At 36.0% G+C, this 22,056-nt stretch overlaps 1 protein-coding gene across 1 annotated transcript; it reads right to left on the reverse strand.

Moving 5' to 3' along the window:
* Positions 1–1,226: 1,226 nt before the first annotated feature.
* Positions 1,227–3,992, reverse strand: LOC136216897 (putative pectinesterase/pectinesterase inhibitor 28). Its single transcript, XM_066003441.1, has 2 exons — positions 2,852–3,992; positions 1,227–1,988 (listed from the first exon to the last, which is right to left on the reverse strand). Exons 1-2 carry the CDS (start codon positions 3,849–3,851, stop codon positions 1,297–1,299), a joined length of 1,692 nt encoding a protein of 563 aa, XP_065859513.1. The 5' UTR covers positions 3,852–3,992; the 3' UTR covers positions 1,227–1,296.
* Between the last annotated feature and the right edge of the window lie 18,064 nt (positions 3,993–22,056).

Consider the following 22,056-nt stretch of genomic DNA (forward strand, 5'->3'; position numbering starts at 1 on the left):
ACAAGTTTACAATGTTTTTATTCCTAACTCTTTTGATTGGGATGTTAAGCTTATGGAAGAGCTATTGTTGTCTAAGTATATACAAGAGATGTTGAAACTTTCGCTACATTGGGGAAATGGGGGTGGTTGGAGTTATTTGACATGTTAACCTATCCGGTACCAATTCAATCAAAAGTGCTTATAAACTTGTCGTTTGTTTGGTTGTTACGGAGCAATATCACATTAAGGGGAGTGGGAATCTATTTAGAGAGCTGAAGTCCCTTATAAAGTTCGCATCTTCGTATTGAAACTTGCCCGAAATTGTCTTCCTACTAGAATCAACCTTCTTGAAAAAAGAGTTATGGCTGATAGTCTTTGTATGCATTGTAATGGAGATATTGAAGACTATTGGCACTTATTTATTGAATGTCCTATCGCTCGAGAGGTTTGGTCTAACAGATTCAGTATCGGGTGTTGCTTGGGATGTGGATAACTTTGCGTAATTCTTCTTCTCTTTACTCTCTAGTCAGTCCAAAGTAAACTTTGGCTTATTTTTGATGTTGTTGTGGAGCTTTTGGAGATTTCGTAATGACAAATTCAGGAATCATATCTCCACATCACCGGAATAGATCAAATTTGTTGGTCATGGATACACTATATTCTTGGTTTTATGCGAAACAAATTCAGCAGCTGCACTTCTCTACCTAACAGGTTACGGGCTGCCAAACTTGGCATCCTCCTCCTTCGCCTTTTTCAAATGCAATACTAAAACTGTATTTTTTGCAACGTCTGCTGAAGTGGGTCTTGGGGCTATTCCTTGTGATGCCCAAGGAAGTTTCATCGTTGCTCAGTCGACAATCCTTCCAAGTTTGATGGAAGTAAAAGAATGTGATGTTTTGGCATTGATTCAAGCAATGCGTAGCGGATCAAGGGTACCAACATGATGTTTTTGGGACCGATGCCAATACATTATTGATGATATTTATTTTAGTAATGAAGATCAATCGGGGTTCATTAACTTGGTTAGTTGGTGGCGGTCCTTAATTCTTCTAAATGACTCTTACACAATGAACTTCGTTCGGAGACAAGTTAATGAGACGGCTCATGCTATTGCTTAGTTGGCTCATTTATATCATTGTCCTATGTTCTTCACTAATTTTTCAAATTTTGTTACTAAAGTAATGTTATATTCTTACCGAGTTGAGACACATTAATAAAGCTCGGTTTCTAAAAAACACCCATAAATAAATATTGATAAATATTAATAAAGATTTACATTTTGTTCTCCTCTTCCTTATTCTCTACAATTCATCCAATTCAATGCATACCACTAGTATAAGGCACACCGGATTTAGGAATCCAAGTATCACCTACGATGAATTTTCCGGCAGTGAATTCAGCAGCATCTTGAGCATTAATCTTATGAATTCCCTTCCAATTAGCCCTCTTTGAAGTATCAGCACCAGCTCCTTTATTCTCAAACTCAGCAAAAAAGCAAGTATCTGTCCCATAAGAACCCATAAACCCTACCCATCCCTGAGGATCAATCACATCTTCAATCACAGATTGCATAACAATTGTTCTCGAAAATGGCTTTTGTGGTCTGCCGAGAAAAGCTGGATTTGTTTTTTTCATTGCTAAATATTCTTTAGCTGCTGTAATTGTGCAGTTTTGGATCACAAATCCAGTTGGTTCCCGTGATTCGTTTCTCTGTTGGGATGTGATTGTGGGTTTTTGGGTGTCAACTGGTTTTCTGATTGTGATTTTGGAGTTTTGAATTACGGTGGCTGAATCGCCGGAGATTATGTCCACTGTGCCGGAGATTTTGCAGCTACGGTAGAATTGACGGTAAGTTAGGGCATAGAGTGTGTTTTGGTAACCGTCGATGTGGCAATTATAGAAGATTGACATGTCGCTTTCTACTAGAAGTGCTACTGCTTGATGTCCGATTGCTCCGGCGGTGTTCTCGAATCCGATGTCTTTGGCGATGAAATGAGCTCCGGCGACAGCTGTAAAGATTGAATCATTATTAGATTAACCAAAATAGGTTTTAAGTTTAATATAATAAAGAGTTAATTTATCCAAAATGGTCTCGGACTACACTGGTTCGGGATCATTCAGATTGCACAACATAAGTGTTAATGTTGATGTTGATGTTGATGTGATGCAATCTGAGCGAATGAAACCCCTGTGAGTTAATTAGCGGTTCTTTTAATTAAGAATTTGAAGTTGAATAACCAATTTGATAATTAAAGCTCATTTTAATGTCTAGTCGATTGATATATCAACTTTTAATATTTAGTATTTGATTAAGAATTTAAAATAAAATAAATAACCCAATTGTTTCATATATCAATTTCTAATATTAAATATAGATGTGTTATTTTAGACTAATTTAACAAAAAAAAAAAAATATAAGGCTAAACAACCAAATTAGTCACTAAATTCATTTTGATACCACTTTATTCAATTCAACAAAATGATTTATGCTTTTGTTTAATATATATATATATATATATATATATATATATATATATATATATATATATATATATATATATATATATATGATATAATTTAGCCTAATTTGATAATATAAATTCATGTTAAAAAAAATAAATAAATAAATTTATTTTCATGTTAATTCAATCCAAAGAAGCTAATTTGTTAATATAATTTATATTATAGACTAATTTAATGGAAAAATTCAAATTAATAACTAAAAATCATTTTAATGCAAAGTGATCAAATGAGCGATTTTTTTACGAGTCATTTTTAATTTATGAATTAAGTTATTGAGAAATACTTTGAAACAACAAAAAAAACCATTATGAAAAACATTTAATATGAAACGGAAGGAATAGATACTTACTAACGGTTGCGGTGTTAATCATAGAAAAACCCTTAGTGACGGAAAGATCGCCTGAGATGACCGTCGTCTTCGGACCATCACCGATCAACACAATGTTAGTCATGTTCCTAGTGAATTGAATCTGCTCCTTATAAACTCCGGCCTTAACATGAATAACAAAAGCAGACTGTTTATTCATCGGAACATTCTTAATAGCCTCCTTAATACTCTTAAATTGACCACTTCCGTCCTTAGCAACAGTAATATCAGCCTTAATGGTCGCCGGAGTAGCAGCAAGAACTCTCCTCTTCGACTCAGAAACCCAAACCGGGAACTCATCAGTCTTAGTCTCAACAAGAAGTTTCCGGCCAGCAAGTGCCGAGATACTCAAATCATTAAGAATTGAAGAAAGTCCGGTGACCATAGCAAGACCGTTCGCCGTTAACATAGAAGAAGTTAATAAAATCTTCTTCATCTTCTTCCCCGTGTCGCCGGTGGTGTTATCGAAACTCTCTATGCAAGTTTGTTGATAAGTTATGGTGGCGCTTAACCAGATTTTCAGATTATCAACATACTCGTCGAGTTTACTGACGTCGAAATCGCCGACTTGTTGAAATGAAGCTTTTAGATCTTCAATTGCAATGTTCATCATGATTTTACAATTCTCAAGGGCTTGTTTAGCTAATGGATCTTTTTCAGCTTCAGCTATGGTTGAAGAATTTTCAATTGCGACCTTTAATGAATCGACGGCGACCTGGAAACCTGCCTGAACAAGGACGTGGGGGTCAGTTGTGTTTCCGGCGGCTTTTGACAGGGTGCTCTCGCAAGTCTGCCGGTAATCTGTCGGTTGACAAATTGCTTGAATTGATTTTGATGAGGTTGAAATTGCTGGGCCGCCGACCGGTGAAGGTTCGGGATCGGGTTTCTGATTGAGTCCGACTGCGACAGCAACCACCATAGCCACCAGGATCAAGGATGATGCGGCGATGATGGCGATTTTCTTCTTCCTTTCGACGTCCATTTTTTGAGAATGATAAAAGAAAGGAAGAAGATTTGATTGTGAGAATGGAAATGAAAAACAAAATTTGAAAAAATGGATTTAATTAATATTTATTTGATTTATTTGGGTGAATCCAAGCTCTTAATTTAGCTCCTAGAGCTCTGGTTTGATTATTCTGAGGAGATGGAAACTCCATTTATATGTGATTTAATCTCTAAAAATAGATTTATTTTGTTTTTCTGGTATTTTTTTTACGGAAGAAGATCATCTAAAACTGACTTTTTCTATAATTATCTTATCTATTTTTGGAACAACCTAAATAAAAATTGTTTTAGGATTTTGATATGAAAAATTACTAATATTTTTTTTATATATTCAGTGTTTAATGGTTCATTTTAAATAGTCAACATAAATATAATTAATCTTTTTAATTTTTATAGAGCATAAATAAACCCCATCCAAAAAAAATTTAAAGAATAGATAGAAAGAGGTAATTTTGTACTAATTTTTAATGAAAGATGATAAAAGAGTTGCGAATGAAAGTTCCGTTTTGATAATAAAGAATATCAAAACAATAAGAAAGTGAAATGGAACTTGATGCGGACATCCGAACTAGCCACACTGATCGCGCGGACTCTAGCGGGTCTTCAAGAATCAAGCTCACAGAGGATGCACCCGGAAGGGCGGATCCCCAAGACATGCGAGCAAGGCGGATCTAGGAGTACGCCAGAAGGCGTATCCACATATGAGCATGGGCGGATCGCCAAGATTACTTCCTCAGGAAGTCGACCAACAGACAGCCTGACAGTCCGTACCTGCGCCGACGTACTCCTTGTCTGAGCAGACTATCCATTTTGCCCTTTTGTCTTATGCCTTTTTATAACCCTAATAGGGGTAGCGTCGGTCATTAGGGGATGTATTTATACCCTCATTTTGTAAGAATGGAACAACTTTTTATGAATCAAATATCATTTCTCTTTGAGAATTAAGGTTTATACCTTGTTATCGGGATTCACTCCTTCAAGTTAAGCTTGAGAAGAACATCTTTGTTGGTTTACGACTAAAACCTTCATTTCTCGCTTTCAATCCGTATCAGTTGGTATCAGAGCCAATCGTTTCCTGACCCAAAACTTCTTTTGGCAATGGTTCAACCCCGACAACTGCAAGATTCCATGGAAACCAGTGACCGGAGGTATGAGGAGCTAAGGGAGCACCTCGCGGAACAGATTCAGGCCAGCCATGAGCGGCAGAGACAGACCGATCAAAAGTTCCTGGAGTTAACCACCTCCCTAGAAAACTTCAAACTGGAGGTTCGGTCCTTGATCCAATCCGCATCAGGAGGATCAACTCAGAGAAAGGAAGGAGCCCTTGAACAACCACGTCCACAAATGGGTCCTAGGGATCCTGAGGTAAGAAGGCCTGACTTTGTCCTTGTGCATAACGCTGATAGCGATAGTGATGATTTTGAGGATATTGGGGATAATGGTGCCTTTAGAAATATGAGGGGTGTTGGCCCGAATGATAACAGACGTGTGGGTATGGCTAGGGCAGAACCAGATCTAGGAAACTTTGACAGGGATGATGCCTTTAAGTTAAAAATAGACTTACCGTCTTTTGGTGGTGAACTGGATATAGAGGGGTTCTTAGATTGGTTATCGGAAGTTGAGCGCTTCTTTGAATATGTTGGGATTCCTGATGAGAGGAAAGTAAGGCTGGTGGCGTATCGCCTGAAGGGTGGCGCATCAGTTTGGTGGGATCAGATGAGGGAAGAAAGAAGAAGAGGGGGCAGAGATCCGATTAGATCTTGGCTACGAATGAAGGCGATGTTGAGGGAGCAGTTCTTACCGCCGGACTATGAGCAGTATATCTACAGCTCCTACAGAGGATGCTCTCAAGGTGCCCGAAGTGTCCATGAGTATACCTCAGAATTCTTAAGGCTATCGGCTAGGGCCAACTTGTCTGAAACTGAAAGCCAAAAGACCTCTAGGTACCTAGAAGGGTTGAGATACAACATCCAGGATCGTATTGGCACACAGATGGTGGTTCGAGTGCAAGATGCCAGGAATTTGGCCCTGAAGGCTGAATCTCAACTAAGCGGGCGAACCCGGAGATCCGTCGCTACTGAGTATACGCCTGGAGGAAGAGATAACGTGAAGTCTTATGACAAAGGCAAGCAAGTGGCGAGTGCCAGTGGAGTCAGGGTTAACAGTGTGGGAAGAGGATCTGTTGGAGATACTAGGCCATACAAGGAGGTACCTACACCACCTAAGAGCAACAATCCATATGCGAGGCCCGCGCCTTTTAAATGTTTCAGGTGCAATGAACCAGGCCATAGATCCAACGAGTGTCCTAGGAGGAAGAGTGCTAACATGGTGGAAAGATGTGAAGAAGACTATGAAGAAGGGGATGAAGTATATTGTGAACCCTTGGGAGAGGATGATGATGAGGCGGATGAAGGGAGATACGCCGTTCATGTGGTTAGACGCTTATTAGTCTCCAGCCGACTAGAGGGCGATCAGAAGCATCAACTATTCCGGACTCGTTGCCTTGTGAACAAAGGGCGATGCAACGTAATCATTGATAGTGGTAGTCAGGAGAACATTGTGAGTAGCAGCGCCGTTCAGAAGTTCGGGTTGTTGGTAGAGGCGCACCCTGATCCCTACAGGGTGGGATGGATCAAGAACGTTGGCGAGTTGAGGGTGACCCAGAGGTGCAAGGTACCGATTGAGATTGGTAACTATCATGATGAAGTCTGTTGTGATGTGGTCGATATGGACGCATGCCACCTATTGTTGGGCCGACCCTGGCAGTTTGATAACAACGCCACCCACGCTGGAAGAGAGAACACTTACAGATTTGTGAAGAATGGGGTGAAGTTTGTCCTTACACCAATGGTGAGAGAGCCAAAGGCCGACGAGAAGTCTACCTTGGTAGTCTGTCCTACACACAAATCGTTTGTCAGCGAATGTGAAGAAAGCCAAATGGTATACGTGGTAATGGTTAAGGCGAATCACGAATCCGCCCAAAGGGACGAAAGGGAAATGCCGAGTGAAGTGACCCGCCTACTTGGCGAGTATCAAGATCTGTTCCCGGAAGAGCTACCCAGTAGGTTACCACCTTTGAGGGACATCCAACATCATATCGATCTTCTGCCTGGGGCTAGCTTACCAAGCCTCCCACACTATCGAATGAGTCCGAAGGAGAACGACATCATGAGACAGAAAGTGGAGGAACTCATCGAGATGGGATACGTTAGGGAGAGTATGAGTCCTTGCGCCGTTCCAGCGTTACTTACGCCGAAGAAGGATGGGTCTTGGCGGATGTGTGTTGATAGTAGGGCCATCAACAAGATCACCATCAAGTACAAATTCCCCATTCCAAGGTTGGACGATATGATGGACCAGCTTGGCGGATCTAAAGTCTTCTCCAAGATTGATCTCAGGAGCGGTTATCACCAGATACGTATTCGAGCTGGGGATGAATGGAAGACTGCTTTCAAGACTAGGGATGGATTGTATGAGTGGTTAGTGATGCCATTTGGGATGACCAATGCCCCTAGTACTTTTATGAGACTGATGAATCAGGTGCTTCGCCCAGTAATTGGGAAGTTCGTAGTTGTGTATTTTGATGATATTTTGATTCATAGCCAGACCTTGGCGGATCATGAGAAGCATTTGCAGACAGTATTTGATCTGTTAAGGAAACACCAGCTATTCGCCAACACCAAGAAGTGTGACTTTGTCATAGAAAGTTTGGTTTTCCTTGGATTCGTGGTTAGTGGCGACGGTGTCCAAGTGGATGGAGAGAAGGTGAGAGCCATCCGAGAATGGCCGACTCCGAGGAATGTGGGGGACATCAGGAGTTTTCATGGGCTAGCAACATTTTATCGAAGATTCATTAAGAACTTCAGTTCCATAGTGGCCCCATTGACAGAATGTTTGAAGAAAGGAAAGGGGTTCGAGTGGGCGGACGCCCAAGAAGAGAGCTTCGCCTTGATCAAGGAAAAACTGAGTACAGCGCCAGTGCTGGCGTATCCTGATTTTGATAAACTGTTTGAAGTTGAGTGTGATGCCAGTGGAATTGGGATTGGTGGTGTTTTGATGCAAGAGAAAAGGCCCATTGCGTACTTCAGTGAGAAGCTATGTGACGCACGGCAAAAGTGGGCAACGTATGATCAAGAATTTTATGCCATAGTGAGGGCATTGAAAGTATGGGAGCATTACTTAGTGGGGAAAGAATTCATTCTCTACACTGACCATCAGGCCCTCAAGTATCTAGGAAGTCAGAAGCAACTTCGAAGCTCCATGCATGCCCGATGGTCCGCCTTCATAGATAAGTTCCCCTATAAGCTTATCCATAAGGCGGGAAAACAAAACGTAGTGGCGGACGCCTTGAGTCGGAGGGTTGCACTAATAAAAGCCGTCAATCTGGAAACCGACTGCTTCGAACATATCAGAGGAGAGTACCCGGCGGATCCCGATTTCGATAGCATTTGGGAGAAATGTAAAACCCAGCATGGAGATGGAGCGTATCACATCACGGATGAGTATCTAATGAGGGGTAACCAAATTTGTTTACCTTGCACTTCCATCCGCGAAAAAGTTATCCGCGATCTGCATGGCAGATCCCTGGGGGGACATTTTGGACGAAACAAGACCTATGAAGCAGTAAGTTCCTGTTATTTCTGGCCCAAGATGAGGAGAGATGTGGCTTACCTAGTAGAACGATGCTATATCTGCCAGACCGCCAAGGGACACCCCACTAATGCTGGTTTGCAACTACCACTACCTGTCCCAGAAACTATATGGGAGGATCTGTCCATGGATTTTGTCCTAGGGTTACCCAGAACTCAGAGGGGCATGGATTCCATCTTTGTGGTTGTTGACCGATTCTCAAAAATGGCACACTTCATACCATGCCGAAAAACCAATGATGCATCGGCAACTGCTAAACTGTTCTTCAATGAGGTCGTCAGACTACATGGCGTCCCAAAGAGTATTGTCTCAGATCGTGACACGAAGTTTCTGAGTCACTTCTGGTGGACCTTGTGGGCTCTTTTTGATACTTCTCTGAAGTTTAGTACCACTGCCCACCCTCAGACAGACGGACAAACAGAAGCGGTCAATAGAACTCTGGGAAACTTACTGCGTAGCAAGTGCAAGGATAAGCCCCGGATGTGGGATGTGGTTCTAGCCCAAGTTGAGTTCGCCTACAACGGCTCTGTACATTCGGGAACCGGGAGATCACCATTTGAGGTAGTATACACAAAGACCCCAAACCATGCCCTTGATATAGCATACCTTCCAAAGGGAAATGTGACTGCCAACCAGCTGGCCCAGGACTATATGCAGATGCACCAAGAGGTAAGGGAGACTCTTGAGGATATAAATCAGAAGTTAAAGGATAAGGCAGATGAGCACTGCAGGGACCTACAGTTTGAAGTTGGAGATGAGGTCATGGTATATTTGGGCAAGGAGAGGCTCGCCAACACCGCAAGCAGCAAACTTCGGCCTAGGAGGTATGGGCCATATAAAATCACCAAAAAAGATCAATGCCAATGCCTATCATATAGCATTGCCAAACTGGCTTGGCAAAGTCTCACCAGCGTTCAACATCCGTGACCTTAGCCCATGGAAATCGGATGGTCCTTTAAAGCTCAACAAAAACGAATCAGTGCCGGACTCTTTTAAAGAAGGAGAGAATGATGCGGACATCCGAACTGGCCACACTGATCGCGCGGACTCTAGCGGGTCTTCAAGAATCAAGCTCACAGAGGATGCACCCGGAAGGGCGGATCCCCAAGACATGCGAGCAAGGCGGATCTAGGAGTACGCCAGAAGGCGTATCCACATATGAGCATGGGCGGATCGCCAAGATTACTTCCTCAGGAAGTCGACCAACAGACAGCCTGACAGTCCATACCTGCACCGACGTACTCCTTGTCTGAGCAGACTATCCATTTTGCCCTTTTGTCTTATGCCTTTTTGTAACCCTAATAGGGGTAGCGTCGGTCATTAGGGGATGTATTTATACCCTCATTTTGTAAGAATGGAACAACTTTTTATGAATCAAATATCATTTCTCTTTGAGAATTAAGGTTTATACCTTGTTATCGGGATTCACTCCTTCAAGTTAAGCTTGAGAAGAACATCTTTGTTGGTTTACGACTAAAACCTTCATTTCTCGCTTTCAATCCGTATCAGAACTTATGACCGGTTAACATTTTGATGTGTTGGCATATAATACAATGTAATTTTTTTCTAATTTGCATGGTTAAATCCTTTTTAATAAATTGGTTTGAGAGAGAAAGAAGAGAGAGAGGGATGACCACGGAGAAGAGGTGTGAGAAAGAATTCGAACTAAAGTGGCTTGAGAGTGCTGAATCTTTTTCGATATCATATAGACATGGGCGGAGAATAAAAAAGAAAGTAGAAAAAAAGAGGGGGCCTAAAATTTGCTTCCCGCTTTTTCACAAAAATAAAATATTTATCATACCGATGGAATTCTGTCAGTATGATAAATTTTTCACCAGTGAATTCACCAGCGGAAAGTTTTACCAGCGGTTACGCTGGTGAGATTAGAAATCACCGATGGAAATTAAATTATGCTGCTGTTCCGCTAGTAATCTACATCGGAAATCAATCCGTTGTTATTTTGCCGGTGATTAGCAGCAGAAATTAGTCCGCTGGTAAATTCCGTTGGTAAATCGCAATTTTCTTATAGTGATAGTTCAATATGTTTTAAGGTTTGATTCATGTGAGAAGGTAAAAGGGTCAGTTCCTACTCATTCTATTTTTTTGGAACTTTTATGATACTTTGTGATGTTCTTCATTACTAAAAAATTTAGGTTACTCTTAGAGTAATACTCTAGAACAATCCAGGTTAACCCCATCACACTTTTGCAACAAAAAAGCTTTTCTAACTCCAGCAAAATTTTCATCTGATGAAGTAAAACACCAAATGTTATAAATATGAACGTGGCATGATCTATAAATTCAAACATAATAACTGAGTCGAGTGAATCGAAATATGAGATATAGGAGCAATGATGTCTATAAAATCTGAGTATTATGGAATTCAAACAGAGTGAGATTTCATAAAATCGAATAAATCAGATTCTATAAGCCCAACAATTTGAACTATATAAGGTTGAATCCGAATACAAGAAACGTGGAAAACTTGGTCACTGCCAATTATGTATTTGGACATATTCCCAAAATTTGATAATTGTGTCTTATGACCAGTAGGTTAAGGCGGCTGCCTAGATCGGGATTTTTAGAATACCGTCCGATTTCCACTAGTCGGGCGGCATAAATCGGTTGACCGATTTTTGGTCTCCTAGATGATCTCAAGCCATCCTAGGCGGTCCCAAACGGCTCATATGCGATCCTAGACGGCTCCCAAGCGGTCCCAGACGGCTCTTTTGAAAAAATTGACCCTTTTATGTCAATTTTTGTAATTTTAAATAAAATATGAAATGACAAAAAAAAACTTAAACTATCAAATGTATTTTTAAGGATATTAATTTTTATTTTATTTTGATACATTTGGTTATTAATGTAATTTTATTGATCCATTTTTAAAGACATTAATGTAAATTATATTAATATATATATATATATATATATAGGGGTGAGATCCAGCGTGACAATGGCTTAAGTTGTGACAATGAGCTTATTGTGTGACATAACAAAACTACGTCGTTTTGGCAATAAAATTCAAAAAAAAAACACGCGTTTCTCCTCTGTTCTTCACAGGAAAAACGCGCGAATCAAATATCTCAATTCTACTCTGTTCCTCACAGGAAAAATGCGATTTTATTCTCTCACAATCATCGATCGATTTCAAATCTGTATTCAGATTAAACTCTGAGTTTCTTCTCCGTTGAATTAAGGTTCGATTTTCTACTCTCAACATTACTGATCGATTCTCTTGAAATCAACATTATCGATCGATTTCTCATCTGCATTCATATAATTAAATCTTAATATGGAATACGAACACCAAAATATGGAATCTGAAGACAACAATCAGTGCAATATGGAACACAACACAACATCATCTCTAGGTATTTTGCTCATATCTGACACTTTACATTTTTGTTGATAATAGATTTATCTTAAATTTATCTGATATATATGGATTTCTTGATAATAGTTGATCTAAACTTATTCTCAGACTTGATAATAGATTTCTTATACTAATTATTAACAAAAACTGTACTGTAAATTCTAACAAATTGTAATTGTTATTCCATGTGAATATATCATTGGTTCCATAATAATATATTAGTTGTTCAAACTAGATATATTAATTGTTCCGAACTAATGTACCATTTGTTCAAAGTACATATTTGTCCTAATCTCAACTCTCTTACTTGTTTTGTAGATTTGCTTTCGCCTACTTACTCTTCTACTACAATTGTACCTTACACGCCAGAAGTAATCACAAGACTCAGCCCTAACGGAACAAAAATATGGATTCCTAATTGTTCAAATGAGTTAAAACCTGCTCTTGGAATGATATTTGAGAATTATAATAAAGCTCAAGAATTCTACAAATCATATGCATGTGCTGCTGGATTTAATAGTAGGATATCAACTTCAAGAAAGAAACAAGGTGTTATAAAAGAACAATTTTTGTATGCAATAAAGAAGGTTACAAATATCACAAAAGAAAAGCAATATCCAGTGATATAAAAACTAGAAAAAGGACACTCAGTCGCGTAGGATGCAGTGCTAAAATGATTATCAAACTTTCCGACAATGGAAACTATGAAGTGACACAGTTTAAAGAAGAACATAATCATCTTCTATACACTCCAGATGTGTACAATATCAAAAAGATGGCAGGAACATGAACCTTCTACTGAAAAAGATGGTAGTTAATAATGCAAAGGTAAAAAATCTTCTTCATAATTGTTATGCATTATAAATAATGTATTCTGTTTACTTATAGAATTTTACTCATTTCATCTAAAAATAAATGAATTCTGATTTGGTTGAACAGATGAATGTTGGTCCTCTAAGAACTTATAGACAAGCAAAGGAATTTTATGGAGGATATGAAAATATTGGTGCATCGAAGATAGATTTTACAAACTTCCAGAGAGACTTGAAAGCATATATTAAGGATTCAGATGCACAAATGTTTGTAGATAATTTTCAGAAAAAAAAGGAGTTATGGAGTGCATTATTTTTCGAATTTGAAGTAGATCAAGAAGGCAGACTCTGTAGAGCTTTATGGGCAGACCTTGTATGTATCAAAAACTACGCTCTTTATGGCGATATGATCTCATTTGACACAACATATAGCACAAACTGGTACTACATAATAATCTTTGGCATAAAATTTTAGCTTTCTGCATTTCATATACTGATTTTGAAACACAAAAATTGTATCATGTTCTTTAAATAGAAAACTTATTTTTATGTTACAATGAACAGGTATAATATGATATTTGGATCATTTACTAGGGTTGACAATCACAAAAAATGTATTACATTTGCATCTTGTTTCGTGGCTAACGAAGATATAGCATCATTTGAGTGGGTTTTTAAAACATTTCTGAAAGCAATGGACAACAATGAGCCGACTTGCTTGATAACAGACCAAGATCCAGCAATGATAGTTGCAATAAAAAATGTTTTAAAAAAACAGAACACAGATTTTGCATGTGGCACATTATGAAGAAGATGTCAGACAAAATAGGTATGAAAAATAATTCTATACTATTTATTTTCTATTGTCCCATTCAATAAATACAATGTTCAAATATAATACATGTGTTGTTCAATATGAATACATAAAATGTTCCAAAATGATATATGTGTTGTTCAATACGCATACATTAATTATATTCTAAACTCTATTCTTACAAATACAGGAAGACAAATAATGCAAGAAACAGATTTTATTACAAAGATAAATTCTTGCGTGTGGAGTGTAGAATTGGAACCAGAAGAGTTTGAACAAAAATGGATGGAAATTATTTTGGAATTCAATTTACAAGAACATGGATGGCTGAAACACATGTATGATATAAGATCAACATGGATTCCTGCTTATTTCAGAGACTCATTCCTAGCGGGCTTAATGAGAACAACCTCAAGGTCAGAAAGTGAAAATCACTTCTTCACTTCTTTCACAAAAAGTCATTTGACTCTCATTGAATTCCTCCTCCGGTTTGAGGGTGCAATGGAAGCACAAAGACATGCACAAGGAAAAAATGACAATGATTCTAAACACTCAATACCTATGACTCAAACACCAATTCCTATCGAAAAGCATGCATCAGAAGTATTTACAAGAACAATTTGCTATGAATTTCAAAAATAATTGATAGATGCTTCATTTAAATGTGGCGTTGATGATATACAGAAACACATTGACAAATGCAGAATCACTGTAAGAGAAAAAGGTAAAAAAACAACATATCAGGTTGTTTATAATACAGAAAACAGTGACACAACATGTTTGTGCAAGATGTTCAATAGAGCATGAATTCCCTGTAGACATATGGTGCTTGTATGGAAGGATAGGATGCTGGAAAAAATTCCTGACCAGTATGTGCTAAACAGATGGAAAATATTACCAGAGAGAACATTGCAAAATAATGTTATAGAAGAATGTGCTAGAACAATGGGAAAGAAAATAATGTTGAATAACTTATGGAGTGAGATTCACATGAATGTGTGTTTGGCTGAAGGGGATGAAGAGGACCTAAATAATCTCACAAGAAACATTCAAACATTGAGGACAGAGCTGGAAGCAAAGAAAAGAAAGAACATCAACAATTCTACTAAAATTCAAGACATAGAGATGTTGGTTGGAACAAGTCGGCCCTCTGAAGTTCTAATCAAAGAACCTAAAATTTCTAAAAACAAAGGAACTGGGATTCAGCTTACAAACAGTGAGAAAAGATTGAAGGGAGAAAAAGAGAAAACAATTGAACAATCACAAAAAAAAAACAAAAGATGTGCAAAGGATGTCACCAATTGTGCAACCATGACATTAGAAACTGCCCAGAAAAAGCAAAGAGATAAGGTAAACTCCCTATATCTAAACTTTCTTTACTCTAACAGTATATTTTGTTATTTCACTTCACTTTGAAACCTGTGATTTTTAATTGGAACAACTTGTTATTATATGTCTTGATAATACATTTCTTACAAAGATCAAATAAGATCATTATTGCAACCTAAAACATCATTGTTACATTGCTCATTCTTGTCTTTCAGATTCTTCTTCATTTCCTTCAGCTTCTCCTTCAATCCACTTTCTTCTACTCTCGTTTCAGAATAAAACACATCACAGACACACAAAATAAAGAAATAAAAGCGTTTATGCCCTTCAGCTTCACCATGATGCAATCAACATTCCCCTCCATAAACGTTTCCTCCATATCAACAATGACCTTAAAAAGTTCATCAGGAATATAACTACCTCCTTTACGTACTGAACATGTGTGTTAATTTCAAACAACATATCTTTACACTAACAAATATATGAACATCAATAATATATAGCAGTATAAAAAACATAACAAAAAAAATATATCATTAAATAAAAAAAAACATACAAACATAAACAAAAAAAACATAAAAACATAAAAATAAAAACAAGTGTTCACAATTATAAAAAAACATTAAAATAAACCATCATTAAGACCCGTAATATCATTGTTATATTTCTTAATCTGGTCCTTCAGATTCATCTTCACTTCCTCCAGCTTCTCCTGCAACTCCACCTTCTCCTCCACTTCTTTCTTAATGAAACACATCATTGAGTCACAAAATAAAGACATGAAAGCCTTCATGCCCTTCAGTTTCTTTATGATGGAGTCAATATCCCCTTCCATAAAAGTTTCCTTCATATCTTCAATAACTTTAAATAACTCATCAGGAATTTCACTCCGTTCTTTAGATACTAAAGGTTGAACAGGAGAATAAGACCTCGATCTCTTAGACGAACTGGAACTGCTTCCTGACATATTTCCTTCAATCCAAATTCTACTAAAAAAATACGATCAATAAAGAGAGCAATACTATTTATAGAATTTTATTTAGTCTCTTCAACTTCATACTATCAAACACGCTTTCTTTCATTCAAATGATTATCTATTGGGAAACTCAAAAGCTTTTATTAATTTAGACTCTTCAAATTCTACTTTTCCTGCAACGAAACACGCATTTTCATTAAAAGTAAATGTATATTGTAAATCTCAACAGTATTAAGAATATTACGTACATGAATATATTTATTAAATACAAACTAAATTAAAACTGTGAATCACTCTCTTAAACTATTGGTATTATTTCCTATATAAATATGTAAATCAGTCTCTTAAACTATTCGTATCAGAATCAATAAGTATTTCCTCATTTATTTATTATTGCAAAGGGGATGAATTAAAATCAGATTAAAATAAATCTGTATTCATTTTATTAACAATTATTCATTACAACGAAAGTATTTCCTCATGTATTCATTAAAACTTTAATGAAACATATACCATGTATTAATTATATTCAAACAAAAAGTGATTACTTATTGATCCCTTATTACTGAAAAAAATGTAACTATATGATTTTATTTTCTATTTTATAGGGTGAATCCTCAAAAGCAAACTTACTGATCAATTGGATATATTCTTATATTCTTCCAACGGTATACATACTATGTTCCATTCTATGAGTTGTATTGTTCAATCTGAATACATATGTTGTTCCGGAATAAATATTACATTGTTCCATCAGAAATATTTACATTCTTCTTATTTACTTTAATGTGATCTAAACTCATTTCTCATTCCAAAATAATTAGTACTATGATCCAACACAATTTGTTTAAATGGCTAATGTATATAAGGTGGTTGTGAGTCCAAACCATTGAATATGCTCTTATATTGATCCAAATGTATACATAAATTGTATAAATTCTTTAATATAACTATATCATTTGTGATGAGTATTGAAAAATGATCTATACTGAATTCTACAAAATTGTACCACTTGTTCAATGTAACTATATCATTTGTTCAGAAATATTTAACCATTTGTTCCATTCCATAAACTGAATAGTTCCATCGGAATATATATGTTTTTCCAGAATAAATATTACAGTGATCAATCAAAAATAGTTACATTCTATTTATTTACTTTAATGTGATCTAAAATCATTTCTCATACAAATATATAAAGTGGTTGTGAGTATGAACCATTGGATATGCTCTTATATTGATCCAAAACTATACATAAATTGTACAAATTGTTTAATATAACTGTAAAATTTGTTCAAACTTAATGTACCATTAAGGGGTTGGGAGTATTGAAAAAAGGCTGTGGATGAATTCTACAAAATTGTACGACTTGTTCAATGTAATTATATAGTTTGTTTCGAATCAATATACCATTTGTTCAAATAAAATGTAACATCTGTTCCAAATGAATTATATCTCCTAAATATTGAATATATTGACATCTGTTAAGAATAAACAAACATAATTTGAAAAACCTTTATAAATGTAAAATTTTATATACAAATTCTAAAGTATATTTACAAATTCTAAAATATATTTACAAATTTAACAAACAAAATATGTTATTCGAAATTTAATCCAGCACCAACAACTCATTCTTTTGACTTCTCATCAATTTCTTCAATAAGTTGATTTATTGGATTCAAAAGAATGCTCCAGCAATAAAAAATTCTAATCTTTCTAAACTCTTTTCCCTGCAAAAAAAAATGATATAATAAAATAGAATAATAGTAATACAAACTGTTACATAAAGAATTTACAACACATACCTTAGAATTCTTTGTCAATCCAATATTCCACTCCTTCACACTCTGACCAATGTAAGTTTCCATATGCTTTAAAAGAAAAACACCACAATCATTGTGCTTATTATTGCTTCTCCACTTCATCCTCAGGATTTGCACTTTGTATGCACACATTTGTTTTAATGAAGAAGCATCATTTTTGAAAACAAAATGAGCATAGGATTTTAACTACAACAAACAAATCAGAAAATATGTTATCACATATACAAGAAAAACAAAGAATGAAGTAAATCAAGTTACAACATACCAATTGTTCTGGACAATTATCATACTTATCAGCACGACTGATTTTTCGAGGAAGTGTCATATTATCCAATATTTGAACACTCTTTGAAAGATTGTTGACAACAATCAGATAAAAATGTCCATGAGAAATAACAGGGAAAAACACCTAATAAACACCAAAAAACATTAGTATCTCAATACATTTAACAGTATTCAACAGCTGCTGTTCCACCATAAAACTTACCAATTCAACATTAGCCAAGTTTTTAAATTTGAAAAACTTAAGTTCATTCTGAAGCCTTTCATGAAAATTATGTTCTCTTGTTCTACTAGCTCCAGAAAACAGAAGATTCTACAAAATAATCAAAACAACATTTAGCAAAACAATTATTTACAAAATAAAAACAAAAAACAAACTTACAAAGTTAGGAAAAATACAAAAGCATATGTACTGAAAAAAAATCTTTTCGGTTTTCCATTATATTTTTTCAATTCTTCAGTGTTCAAAATTGAACTCCAAGCATCCACAATATTATTGACAATATGATCATGACCAGACATTGATAAAATCTCCCGTTTATCAATAAAGGTTTGTCCGTCACTGAAAAATACATCACTTCAAAACAAGGAAAAAAACTATCAGTATATGCCAAAATAACATATAAATTCATATAACAAACATAACTTCAACTTCTTACCTGCTTAAAACAGGACTCAGAGCATATTCAACAATCCTCCTTTTACGACTATCCATGTTATCAACCAACTTTGGATGCCGAGAAATAAAAGGAGAACGGAGGTACTTCGATTCCTTAACAATCATCCTTAAACGATCTCCTCCACAACTTTCATTATCAACACCATATCTCAAAATAATATTTCCCAAATCTCGACGTAATTCATTCATCACATCTACACTGTAAGATGACCTCCTAGCATACTTATCCCACTAAAAAACAAATCACAATTAACATAATCCATCAAAACTAATTGTTCCAAAAATAAAAACCAATTGTTCCAAAAATAAACACCAATTGTTGCAAAAATAAACACCAATTGTTCAAAGAATAAACACTTACAATATTGTCAATTTTCAACACTTTCTCAGACACTATATCATACATATACTTCATTACATAATACCCACAGCTTTTTGTATCTTTCTGAGTTGGAATATTCTGCAAAATAAAATACAAACAACTTAAAAACAATAAAAAAAATTACACAAATATACATACAAATTAAACACGTACCACAAGGCAAATCCAATTTACCAAAAACTTCTTATGATAAAAAGAAAAAATAGATCCGCAAAACAATATCATATATATGTCAAGCTATTGCATTCAATAAATAAAATACATTATAAAAGAGCATTTGATTATTAAACATACTCATCAACAACATATCTCCATTCATCATTTTCCACGCCCAAACGAGTTTTCAATGGATCCAAAAGAAAAACACGTTTCCGCTCAAGATCAACGACAGTCAAAGTCCAATGATAACTGAAGAAAACAAACATATTAGCAAAACAAAAATACATTATTAAACAAATAAAATAAATCATCAGTATAGACAAATAATGCATACCGTTTGTTTCGTGGTATCAAATACAAACATTTGTTGCCAGACTGTTCATATCTCTCTGTCAAAAACTTGATCTTCTCCCCAATCTTATGAACTCTTTCAAAATGATTAGTTATGTTTGGATCAACAAGGGAGAAGGTGGTATCCAATCTATCATTATTCACAATCATATCATAAAGGTGCCTGTAGAAAACACACACAAAACATATACACTAAACATGCCATTCAAAAAAATAAAACAATATAACCACTAATACAAACATGCAATTATAGACAAAAAAAAAATACCTCATGTAATACAAAATTGGGCCACAGCCTATTGGATCTAGATCAGCCAATTCACGAATATCCTTCCTCAATATAACTGCTTTCACCGAATGACCAAAAATGTAATCTTCAAACGTGGTAAAAACTGTCCTCCTATTACATAAATAATTGTTAGCCCATCTACACATATCGGCAAATTCATCTGGAACATCTCCAGGCAAACACTCCAAGTCTATATCATCATCAGAATCAGAATCAGACACCTCTGACTCAATCGCATCATCGATATCACTGTGTGAAAATATAAAACAACTTAAATATATAACAAAAAAAATAAAAAAAATAAAAAAATAAAAATGTTCCATACATATACAAGAAAGGTTCCAAAAAACTGAACCATTTGTTCAACAAAATAATAACTTAAACAATTTCATCAGCAGGATCAACAAACTCGTCCCCTTCATCTTGATTTACACAAACTAAAGGACCAGCCCCAGAAACTATATCAGCAGCCCTACAAACAAAAAAAACATCAATTAAGCCACAAATATTAAATGACATGATCCAAAACAAAAAACAGGAATTATTCAAACATAAATAAATTACATTTCAGATGAAACAGATTGATCAGCCACACTCTGGCCTAACAACTCAAATTGAGGAGCAGAATTCATCTTTATTCTCAACCTCAGACTTTCAGATGACCCTACTTTCCCTCTAACTTTCTTCACTACTCCTCTCTTCTTTTTCTTATCCTTCTCCTTCTTTGCTCCTCCTCTCTCTTTTTCTAAACCTTCAGCTATCTTTCTCTCTACCTGCTTGTTATATTCTTCATTAACAGCATTATATTTTTCCCAAAAGCCAGGCAGATTAAAAAATTGATTATCCTCGTCAGATTCATTAGATAATCTTCCTGAATGCTCACTTGCTGGCATTCGCTCAGAACGCTGGCTCATCCTCTCTTCCTTACTAACTCTGTACTTAGTAAAAATGTTTTCAACAAATGTATTCATCCGTGCAGGTAAGTCATTCTCATCAAACATATTTTCAGTTTCATCCACCAACATAAACATCTCAGTTACAGCATTAGCTAACTTTCTAGCCACTGATTTAAACCTGACAGTGAATTCCTGCATTTATAAAAACACTATTTACTAATCTATCAAAACGAAACACAAACTTCTATATAAAAGAAAAACACATATGCATACCATGAAGGGACTGGGACAGCCAGAAACTCCTTCTTGAGTATCTTCTTCTTCTCCTTCTTCTACATGCTTCTTCTTCTTCTTTTCTTCTCTCTTCTTCTTATCTTCTTCTCTCCTCTTCTTCTTCTTACCTTCAACATTAGGGACTTCACATTCTACATCTGCTTCAGATGTAGATAATCTCTTTAATACAATGCCCTTGCCAAAACCACTGGCATTTTCCAACTTAATTCTTTCAGAAATAAGAACATTATTCCAAACAGAAGTTAGCGGAAAGGAACATGGCCTTAAATCAACCCCACGTTGCAACCGATCAAAATAACATATCTACAATAAAAAAATGAGAAAAACAAATTATAAGCTAATACATAAATTATTCAAAATAAATTCAAACATATTAAAACAATTACCAGAATAAATGGAAGAGGGCATGTGAAGAAATATGGATTGGAATCGTTCTTGAAAGAACGAACTGAATCGATAAGATGCTTAAAACAAAAATGGCACCAATCTAACTTTGAAATTTCATTCACATTCATATAACTAAATAAAAACTTATGGTACAATGCCCTGTTCTTGTTTGAACGAATGCAAGAATTAACAACAATAACGATAAAGTTCCAGATGAACTCATCACAAACATCAACTTCCAACAGACTTTTCAGCCTACAAAGCACATCCTTATCCTTCGGACTGCTAGTACTTAAACCAAAAGACTTCCTCCAAGTGTTTAAAAAATTACACCAAACATCCCCACTCTTACTATCAGCTTCCAGAATTTCCTTTCCTCCACAAGGCAGACCATAAACACAATTAAAATCCTCTGCACTCAAATCAATTCGGTCATTACCAGAAAGAATGAAACAGCATCTATCAGGATCAACAGAATCCACAACCTTGCCACAAAAAATTCCATTAAGCTTCCCAATATCCAAACACAAAAAACCACCAAAACCTATCTTCCTAATGGCAGCTTTGTGTGTCTCTGGCATAGTTTTCACAAATTTAATAAAGGCTGTTGGACGAACCCTTTGATTCAATACTACACCAGATAAACCTTGCTCTATCCTTCTTCCACAATCATTGTTCAC

The sequence above is a fragment of the Euphorbia lathyris genome, chromosome 2 (assembly GCF_963576675.1).
Source record: "Euphorbia lathyris chromosome 2, ddEupLath1.1, whole genome shotgun sequence".
Classification (NCBI taxonomy): Eukaryota; Viridiplantae; Streptophyta; class Magnoliopsida; order Malpighiales; family Euphorbiaceae; genus Euphorbia; species Euphorbia lathyris.

What these genes read in the sequence shown, in the direction of transcription:
- LOC136216897 (XM_066003441.1), bottom strand. Translation starts at nt 3,851, where the DNA reads ATGGACGTCGAAAGGAAGAAGAAAATCGCCATCATCGCCGCATCATCC. An exon ending in GATTAACACCGCAACCGTTA is followed by an intron (nt 1,989 to 2,851) that starts GTAAGTATCTAT and finishes CAATCTTTACAG; the next exon opens with CTGTCGCCGGAGCTCATTTC.